General features: G+C 43.6%; 1 protein-coding gene across 1 annotated transcript in view; it reads left to right on the top strand.

Annotated features, from left to right (window-relative positions):
* The window catches only part of ndst3 (N-deacetylase/N-sulfotransferase (heparan glucosaminyl) 3), a 56,407-nt gene extending 49,088 nt beyond the window's left edge, over positions 1-7,319 (top strand). The window contains exons 12-14 of the mRNA XM_056587376.1: positions 4,802-4,904; positions 6,629-6,739; positions 7,276-7,319. Of these exons, the coding sequence (XP_056443351.1) occupies positions 4,802-4,904; positions 6,629-6,739; positions 7,276-7,284 (223 nt within the window). The 3' untranslated portion in view covers positions 7,285-7,319. The remainder of the gene's footprint in view (positions 1-4,801; positions 4,905-6,628; positions 6,740-7,275) is intronic.
* The last annotated feature ends 3,621 nt before the right edge of the window (positions 7,320-10,940 follow it).

Here is a 10,940-nt window from a genome sequence, read left to right as displayed (position 1 = left end):
AGTGTACCTTCATCTTGTCTCTCTCTCTCTGTCTCTCTCTCTGTCTCTCTCTCTGTCTCTCTCTCTCTCTCTCTCTCTCTCTCTCTCTCTCTCTCTCTCTCTCTCTCTCTCTCTCTCTCTCTCCCCCCCCCCCCCCCCATGTCTCATTCCCTCTCTCCTTTCTACCACCCAATCCTTTTCTCTGTCTCGGCAGCTCCCATGTCTTCTCCCCTGGGACAAGGGCACCTTTCCACTGATTGTGGGAATAAAACACAGTAAGAGACGGACAGGTAGTCAGCGTGCAGCTTTTACTCATAAGTCACTCACGAGTTCCGCTGTGCATGATTGCATTCAAAGCCCTGCTTTAATCTTTGAGTTTAAAACGTTCATTGCAGTATGAGCTTCGCTTCATGTGGAAGATATCCTGTTCAGTTTAGTCAGTAAGTTGTAAATGCTTTTTATGGCGGCATATCACTGCCAGAAATAGGGAGCAAAAATTACTTTGTACGTGCACAACTAACACATATGTGCACACAAATTATTAGTGCTTGATAATAGCGCTTTTACTGCACTTGAGTGCAGTATTTCTCTGCTCGCGAGAGCAATAGTAAAGACTCTGAGGTGGAAACCGTTCATTGAGCAAGCAGATGAAGTGAAGAAGCAACTGAAGCCCCTTTGCTCAAAGGCTGTCCTTGCTATCGTGCTCACGCACACGTTGGTTTTCTTTTTGGCACTAGTTGGGCGTAGCCAGCCATGACCCTTGTATCCCTGATGGGATTGGTTACATGTTGCCAGATTGACAGATCAACACACCTCTTGAAATGCTTCAATGATTGTTTTGTGAGTATGTCGAATCGATCGATAGACCAGGAAAATTCAGGAATGAATTAACAAAGAATTATTGAATTAAAGAACACAACACGAAATGTAAGCCCTGCCTCAGTTTGAATATGGAGATCAAGCAATGTCCAGGCATGAAACAGTTTAAAAGAAGATACAAAGAGATGGTTTTCCAGAGTTATAGTAATGAAGGAGGGCTTTGACGTCTCATTACTTGTTAACATGACTAGTTAACTGTGTGATCAGCAGTGAGCTATTGGTCTTAAGGGTGGTGTCGCGTGCTGTGGTGGCTCGGCCTTCTGCTGACTCCACAGTTGCTGTGGTGCTGGCAGTTGGAGTGGCTGACATTTTTTGTGTGTCAGTGAGTAGGAAACATGGGTATGTGAAGGATTGTATATGTATGGATTTACAGGAAATATATTGGTACGTTGTGGGCACCTATGTGTACTGGTATGGTGTACAGATATGCAAGTGTTCGTGTGTACGGTTGTGTGTATGTGTATTGGTATGGAGTACAGAAATGCAAGTGTTGTACGCTGGTGTGTATCTATGTGTATCTGTATGGTGTACAGATACGCAAGTGTTGATACATAGATTTGTTATCATGAAAATGAGAAATTAGTCTGAAGGACACAGGTAGTTTTGAGTTTGAGTTTTGATTTTGATTTCTGACCTGTTAAAATTGTTTAAAGAAGTGGGGTGGGATTGAACAAGTTTTTACTTCTTCCCACCCCTTTTCAAATATGTTGTAGCATTTTTTTATATAGAGTGCTTGGCGGCATTATCAGTGCAGGAGTCACTAGGGCTGACTCCTGTTGATGCATTATTATTGTTGTTTTGTTGTTGCATATATGAAATAAATCATTCATTCATTCATTCATTCATATGTATTGTAGATATGTAGAATCATGATAAGACAGGAATTTTCTAATGAAGTCTAATCAAGCAGCGCTTTCGCTGTTTAAATATATATATGTATATATATATACATATATATATTAGTAAAAACAAAATAGAAAAGTTTCCACAGGTATTTCTCAGGAATACTAACCCTAACCCTTTATGTGATAGTTATCAGTGGTCGGCAACCTTTTGGATGTCCCGTGCCATTTCACAATGTCTAAAATAATTCATAGACCCCTGTACCTGATGTTCATAATATACATTTATTTATTGATTAAGTCACTGCGGCTTCTCGTCACCCCGTATAGAGTGACAATGCCAAAAGATAGAGTTCGATCTTGTGTGTGTATCACACATACACACACACAAACACACAAACACACACACACTTCAAATGTATTAAAATGAATAGGGCACAAAATAAAATGTATTCAATCTTTCAGATTTAGTCTGATCCCTTTCCCCGCTTCAGCTACACTGAAAAGCAATGCACCTTTCAATGCAAGAGTTTGCTGGTGCCGTCCATTTTCAGCCATATCAGTAATGCGCCTTTCTACAGTTCTCGCAGGCATGTCTTTAGTCCTGGAGATGATTGTGCCTTTGTTTGGTAATCCATTAAATATATATATAAAAATAAAAAATAGCTCTGAACTGTTGGGGAAAGCCTCCTTTATATATCCTCCATCGGCGAATGGCTTCCCGTTTTTTGCAATGCACTGCGTGTGATTTTTGGCGGCCCATATGGTTGTAAACACACTGCTTTGCTTCTCTTACTGGGCTACTGCCTTCTGGATTGACTCAACTCCATCCGCCTCATCTTCAAAATGCTCCCTTCTTCTCATGTCTTCAATCAAAACAACGTTATACACTTCAGCGATTTCAAAGCAAAGAAAGCATAAAGCTTGTTCCTTTAATGCATAAATCCGAAGTTGTTTATCCAAAAAAGGAAACAAATGGAAACAGTTTTTTAGTTACATTATCAACTCAAAAGATTGCTGGCGAACTAGGTATCAGCTCCCGCTCATCTGCACGGTTTGTTAAATTGTGAGCGCGCTCATAGTCATTGTTGCTCTGGATTCTTGCCAGCGGAACGCCACCATAGCATTTAAAGACTATTAGCCATGGAGTTGTTTTTTCTTTTACAAGCAGATGGTCACCATAGACTTGGCATCATTTAGAGTTTTATCCCCAAGAAAATGGCTCTGCACATTTAAAAACCATCTCCTGGCAAGGTTACCTTCCTTTTTACCCGACAAATCCTCGTTTATAGAAAATCTATTGTTGTGCAAAACACATAAGGCCCTTCAGCATCTTGAAGGAGCAGAGTGTAGGATTGAGCTCTGAGTTATCCATCAAGCTATTTCTCACCATCTCGTCCTCCTCACAATCTTCCCAAGATGCACACAAGTGTATTAGCAGATATATGAATATTAATATGAACAGAGTGGGAAGAAGCATTTGAAATGACTAACTGAGACTGATTTAGAATGCATCTGAAAAATGATTTGGCAAGGAGGAATACATATGTTTGTGAATCTTGTGTGGTGCACTTCTGTCTGATTAATTCCATTAAACAACGTGATTTAATCCTTTCGGAGCCGGGATGGCGCTGAGAGGAAACTGGGCTATTTCACAGAAGGATCCATCCTGGATTATCCTAGCTTGAAAATGTTAAACCTGTCATTGCTAACAAATAAATGCCATTTATTAAAGTGTGCAACATTTCTATGGATTGAGTACATTATACCATGGGAAAAATAGGTCTGCGGGGGGGCAGCATCCGGGCTTTAACTCCTGCATCTCACTCAGACAAGGGAGCAGCCCACTGGAGCTGTCGCCTAAACGGCACAGAGGGAACCAGGGGTGTTTGAGTCTTTTAGTGTGTGTGTGTTAGTGTGTGTTTTTGTGTATGTGTGTGTGTGTGTGTGTATATGTGTGTGTGTGTGTGTGTTTGTGTGTGCGTGTGTTTGTGCGTGAGTATGTGTGTAATTGTGTCTTTGTGAGTCTGTGTGTGTGTTTGTGTGCGAGTGTGTGTGATTTATTGTGTATGTTAGTGTGTGAGTGTATATGGATGTGTGTGTGCGCGTGTGCATGTGTGTGTGTGTGTGTGTGTGTGTGTGTGTGTGTGTGTGTGTGTGTGTGTGTGTGTGTGTGTGTGTGTTTGTGTGTGTGTGTTTGTGTGTGTGTGTGTGTGTGTGTGTCTGTGTATGGCGTGTGTGTGAGCGTGTGTGTTTGTGAGCATGTGTGTATGTGTGTGTTTGTATGTGTGTGTGTGTGTGTGTGTGTGTGTGTGTGTGTGTGTGTGTGTGTGTGTGTGTGTGTGTGTGTGTGTGTGTGTGTGTGTTTAAGCCAGGATTGAGTTGCACAAAAGCCTAATTTCCCCCTCATCCTGTCCTCTTGTCAGACATGACAGCTGTCTGAAGGATCCTGAAGAATGTTTCTTTCTTCCTTCCTTTAAATCCCTTCCACCTACGCGCCCTCTCACCCTGTCATCAAACGCACCAGAGGCTTCTGTCTCTTCTCTGTCTCTCTCTCTCTCTCTCTTTGACTCTTCTCTCTCGCTAGCTGACACGCTCTTTCTCTCTCTTTATTTTCTCTCTCTCTGTATTTGCTCTCTCTCTCTCTCTGTATCTGTCTCTGTCTCTGTCTCTCTCACTGTCTCTCTTTCTGTCTTCTCTCCCTCACTGTCTCTCTCTTTCTGTCTTCTCTCTCACTGTCTCTCTCTGTCGCTCTCTCTCCTGAATGTAGACTCCTCAAGACTTCCACCAGATGTATCTGAGTCATAGCGGTCGCACCCAAAATGAACACACATTTGGAGGCTATTTAATATTGATGGCGTTCTATCATGTTCTTCACACTGTGCGCTTCGCGCTTTTTCTGATCTTTCTTTCTTTTCTCTTTCTTTCTCTTCTTCGTTCTGCCACTCTACACGACCCTGTTTAATTATCCATCTCTTTCTCTCTCTCTCTCTCTCTCTCTCTCTCTCTCTCTCTCTCTCTCTCTCTCTCTCTCTCTCTCTCTCTCTCTCTCTCTCTCTCTCTATCTCTATCTCTATCTCTATCTCTCTCTATCTCTGCAGGTTCGACCCTCAGAAGGGCTTCTGGTGTCAACTGCTGGAAGGAGGGAGGACAAAGTGTTTGGGCAAGAGCAAAGGGAGGAAGTACCCGCCTATGGAACCCGAGGTAAACAAATCAGGACACACTTCCTTCACCACACACATGAAACACTACAGACCTGTGCGGTTGCTGCTGCTGGCCTTTGAGTATCATTCTCCAGACCCACGCTGAAGTATCGTTTTATAAAAGGCGAATAACCCAAATATTAAATTAGATAGTTTTGTATCTTTATAGAGGTCAGGGATTCTTCAAAATCCTCTTAGAAGGAGATTGGTCAAAGTCTAAGTGGAGTTTTACAGAAGTATTGCTTACAAAAGACTTCATGAAGTATATGACATAGGAGGTTGGGAAGGTTACGGTTGAGAAATGTTTGTTGAGAAGGAATGTTCTGGTAGTAATTCTAATAAGAGTATAAGAGGAGATTTTTACCGGCATTCCGTTTTAAGTAGATAGGTGGCTTTTTTAATATAGAAATAAAAATAATAAGACAGAAGAAGACTGTTTCGATATCCAGAAAGAAAAACCCACTGTCAGAGACTCGACCTGATTCCTCGCAGAGTGGAGAATTCCCAGGGGAGGGAGACCCAGCGTGGAATCTGTCAGCCAATCACGTTGAGCCAGGAAGTTACAATCTAATTATGGGGATTCAATACTGACACTGAACACCAGAGAGAGAGAGAGAGAGAGAGAGAGAGAGAGAGAGAGAGAGAGAGAGAGAGAGAGAGAGAGAGGGAGAGAGAGAGAGAGAGAGAGAGAGAGAGAGAGAGAGAGAGAGAGAGAGAGAGAGAGAGAGGGAGATTAGCATGGATAGAGCCAGTGAGAAAGAGATGGGAAGGTTAAAGGTTGGCAAGGTTGGTTAGTGAGTTAAAAAGAGAGAGAAGAGGGAGAGAAAACCAGGAGAAGGCTGAGCGAGGAGAGACCGTCTAATCGAGTTTTGGCAGCTGATTCCACAATGAAGAATGATGAAAGAGTTAGACACATGGTTTTACCACACACATGTGTACACACAAGCATACACACATGACACATACACAAACACACACAACACACAACCATGCGGAAACAAATACACAAACACGCACACATGCACACCTCATTTGGATAGAGAAAACATTCTATGTTTTATGAGTTATGTGGAAATTGAAACGTATAGAAAGTCTGACAGTGAACGAGACGGGATGAATTAATACTAAAAGAGGAATAGATAGAGAGAAATAGAGAGAATAATGCTTTGCATGCATCCCTTATCTAATTTCCTTACTTTTTCTGCACTAATTGATCTGCTTCTGTTGAACGCATCCCTGACTACAATGGAATAGGAATAGGGAAGTGGTCTGAAGATGGCAGCGCTTGATCCCTGTGTTTCCTATGTTTTGGACCAGAGATGTAATTTACTCTCTGTCTCTGGAACGTTCCATTCTCCTTCTTGTATCTCTCTATCCCGCCCCCTCTGGTATCTGCACTCACCGGTCTTACTCTCTCTCCTCTTGGTTCTGCTTGTCTCTCTCTCTCTTTTTATCTCTATATTTTCCCAGCAGCATCCTTTCATTTTTCTCTCTCTCTCCGTCAGTCTTTATCTGACTATATATCGCTCTCTCTATCTCTTTGTATTTTTCCATCAAATCAATCCGAAAGAGCTTTATTGGCATGGGAAATATACATTAACATTGCCAAAGCTGATGCATATTTAAAGAAATTAATCTCTCTCTCCCCTTCCCTCCCCCTCTCTTTTTCTCCCTTTCCCTCCCCCTCTCACTCTCCCCCCTACCTCCCCCACTCTCTCTTTCTAGGCGCGGGTCTACCTGTCCAGGCACTACAGGGAGCACAACATTGAGCTGTCAAAGCTCCTGCACCGCCTTGGACAGCCCCTCCCCTCCTGGCTGAGGGAAGAGCTGCAGAAGGTGAGACAAATCAAGCCCCCCCCCCCCCCCCCCCCCCCCCCCCATGCTGTGGCTCCTCACCCACGACATGGCTTGGCCCTTAGGAGCCCCACATTACCACTGCCTATCACCATTAATGAGTGTTGAGAAGGAATCATGCAACCTGCGACGTGATGGCTGTTGTCCCTTCAGAACACGTGGGCTGTTGCCTGGAACACATACTAACATAAACACAATGACGACATGTTGTTGCTTTTGATAAGAAAATAGAGAAATCATTACATTTATATTTTCTGTTCTTTACTAGCATATTATGTACATATTTGTACCACATTATCTAATATTTCATTATTTTTTGCAGTTATATATAGAAATATCTGTTTATTATATTTATATAACATTAATATTTGTATTATATTTTTTCCACATTTCCATTATATTATCTCAAAATCTCTAACATACTGTTTATAAAATCATCTGTATGCTCCTGCAATTGTATCCCCACATCTCTAACATGTGATTTCCTCCTTGTTCCTCCCGCTCTCATCCTCTCCAAGGTCAGATAACCTTTGAACCAGGAAGTGATCGCTGACGGCGGGAGGCAGAGTGCGGAGGAGGCGTGGGCTGAGGGGGATACAGAAGTGTGACTGCACTTCCTGTCGGCCTACAGCAGTCACCTTGGAGCTGGAAGCACCCAGCAACCTGGATGTTCACCCGGGGGGGGGGGGGGGGGGGGGGGGGGAGGGGGCGGTTCACACAGACATTTAGAGGAGGACAGACGCACCAGGGTGGAAGAGGACCCGGGGGAAGGGAGGATGGCAGTATTGATCGAGGATGGATGGGTTAAGGGATTGGACGATGAATGAATGAATGAAAGGATAGAAGGATGAATGATGGATGGGTAAATCGATGGATGGATGGATGGGTGGGTGGATTCATGGATTATGTATGGGTGAAATAATTGGGATAGCTGAGAATATGAATGGATGACAGATGGATGGTTGGATGATTAACAAAGAAAAAAGATCACTATATGGAGAATATTTTTCACCTGGTTATGGGGTACGTTGTACGAGGCGAGCGTTCATGGAAGGCTATGGAACCGACCAATAAGGATGGAGAGAGGAAAACCAACCAGCCAATCAGATACGAGTCTTCAGGCGCTCTCTTGTGGAACCTGTTGGGGAACTCGGCTGTGATTCTGTGAGGGCTGTTGAACGTTTCTTTCATTCTCTGTTATTTTGCTATGTTTTTCGCTTTTAATTTATGATACCAGAGCAGCGCTGGTCAGCTGTGCCTGGTCTTCGTATTCAAGATGTTTGCACTACATTCTGTCCTTTTGTGTTTTCACGCATTGAGGGTTCTTAGAGTCATTTGGTCTCCTTTGTTGGCGCAGCAGCGAGATGATGCGGCAGTATAGACTCAGGGCGGCCAACAAACTCTTCTGTATTGTTATATATGTGTCAAATGTTTGTGTTTTTTTTTTCTATTTGCATTTAGTTTCAGTCGTTACGGTCAGTGTTGGCCCAGAGTGAGGCCTTGGGATTATTTTTCTGGATACGTAGGTCAGGAGTTTTGCATTCCTATAGCGCTCACAGTATATATTTTTTTCCCAGAGTGACGGTTGCAGGACTATACTGTTTCTACTCAAATACACAGTATGAGTACACAGTACCTCATCTCAGAGGACTGAGGAAACTCAGAGGTGTCCTCCAGGAGATGGATTGAGAGGAACTGAGATGGACTTTCCAGAGGGGCGATGGATCGAAGGTGAAGATCTACCACTTTGAGGACATAGCTTCGGCGTTTCAGTCCGTAGCCAACATCTCCCGAATGTAAACCTAAAGTTTAGGTTTGTTTGTTTTGGTCATGTATTATTAAACCCCAACCCCCCAACCCCCATTTGTTTTTTCATGAATCCAGTGGCCTATTCGATTTGGCTTCAATTCTGAATGCAAATGTTAATGTCAAACACAAATGATAAAATAAATAAACGAGATGCACATACAAATTAAATTTACGTTTGTTGAATTTGTGTAGTTTGCAGTTTCATTTTTAACAGCTTTTACGGGAGTAAAGATTGAACACACAATCAGTGAATGATTATTCCATGACGTATGCAATACTCGAGCCACTCAAAACCCTTTGAGGAACGCTGTCAAAGGTGAGTCAGCCCCTGGAGCTAGTTAAGTGAGAAAACAAAGGGAATTGAATACAATATAATACAATGTAACCAAATCTGAGAATTTCTACCTGACCCTTAAATGTAGTCACCTTTGGGTTGCATTGCATCAATCGCCTTCTACTGCGCTCCCTGCTGGTCAACATTTGTACTCTCATCAAGATTGTATTTTAACGTTTGATATTATGGAAAATATTAAGTAGGAGATCTCCTGCAAGGCTTTGATTAAACACTTGTATATAAGTACACCACAGCCATCAATGATTTTTTAATGCACAAAATACCTCAAACAGAGCTTAAATTCATAGGAAGATGTATACATGTATTCCTAGAGCTCTAGATGTGAGGATATATGGTGAATGTTTTCATCAAAGCAAAATATATAAAACATATTTTTTCTGGTTAAGCGGTTTTCTCATAAGCCTTTAAGGACATCCCAATGGACCAGATGCTTTCAATGCATTTAAAAATTCTACTGTCAAAAACAATTAAAACAAGTGTATATTTTCAATTTTGGATTTCATGCATTCCTTCAGTTCTCTTAAAATGTCTGTGTAAAAGAAACGCTGGCAATGTACAAATAAATGCCCATACACATTCATACAAGTGCAGAGACTTAGACATCCTGAGTGTATATTCTGTCCCTATGTCACCCCAATGATATTATGGGGTGTCCGTTTGAATTAGATCTGATGTTGAGTTTGCTTTCATGTTCTCTAAACCCATTCTTGTGTCCATTTTCCCAGAGAGAAACCCAGACACCGAAGTATTCCATGCGTGCGTGTGTGCGTGCGTGCGGACGGGCTACTTGTGTGTTTGTGCATGCATGCATAGTACTTGCGTCCGTGCGTGTGCGTGTGTGCCTTAATCTTATTTTCCCAATTCCCCACACCTTGGTCAAGCCTCTCCAAGCTTAGACGAGCGTCTGGGGAGGGTGCTGGGGGTGCAGTGTGCAAGGAATATCTCTGTGGAGGTGTGAGTCCACCGTTAGAAACGACATGCTGACAACACCTGAGGAACCGTTTTCACTAAGTGGAGTTGGAAGACAGACCGGGTGCCAAACACACATGCAGACAGACAGACAGAGAGAGCGGTCAGACAGGGAAACAGACAGACCGGGAGGCAGAGAGACAGATGAGCAGACAGACAGTTGGCTCCTTAGTCATGGCTCTGGTGTCTGTGCTCTGGTGAGACTTGAGAGGGGAAAGGAGAGGATGATGAATGTGGCGCTGTCGAGGCTGGTTTGGTCACCAAGGGATGCTGCTCGCTCCACAGAGCTTCTCTCACCCGGTGGTGCCGGTAGGAGCCCACTCTTACTTTATATAACGACATTATATAACAGACAGCTATTACAGTCAGGAGAACTGCATTTGATCTGAAACCAGGCAACCCACCATGGCACGCGCCCTTCATCAGCGGTGCCTTCCTCTTCCTCACAGGGGGAGGTCTTCTGACAGCGTCTTCAATGATCTCATCAGCGATCCCCTTCTCGGCTATCTCCGTCTAAGTCGCTTTATTGGTCCGTAATAACTTTCTCCTTCGTTCCGAGCAGTTTCTATTGCACTTCAAAGATGATTTATTAATCTATGGCCACAGGCATCTCTGCCAGGATTCCAATTAAATGTTCTCGAACATTTTCACTGAAGGTCGGCCTCAGAAAAAGTCAGAGCAATGAGATCCCCTTCCTAAAGAATACTTCTTGCCTCCGTCGGGCCCCTGCTGTGACTAGAGATGCTTTCATCTAATGTATGGCCCCTTCTTTACCTGGCGGCCTTCTCGGTTCTAAACGGTGCGTTGAATGCGGGGGAAAACGGAACGCGGAATTAGCGCGCCGAGCTGCTGTTCGTTTAGCAGTGAGACGGGGGGCAAGGTGAGTGAGGCCCGCTGGCTCTGTCCCTGCACTCCATCTCAAACGGAGCGCTCCAAACGAGCTGCTCTCGGAGATGAGAAATCAGCCGAGCGGAAACACCCGGGCCCAGGGTTACCGCTGAGCTGTCCTTCCTCCACTCATCTCTCCGGGGTGTGGGTGTGAGGGGGCGT

Source organism: Gadus chalcogrammus, chromosome 3 (genome assembly GCF_026213295.1).
Source record: "Gadus chalcogrammus isolate NIFS_2021 chromosome 3, NIFS_Gcha_1.0, whole genome shotgun sequence".
NCBI lineage: Eukaryota > Metazoa > Chordata > Actinopteri > Gadiformes > Gadidae > Gadus > Gadus chalcogrammus.
The sequence above is the reverse complement of the archived record's forward strand: the minus strand, read 5'-3'. Positions and strand labels throughout refer to the sequence as shown.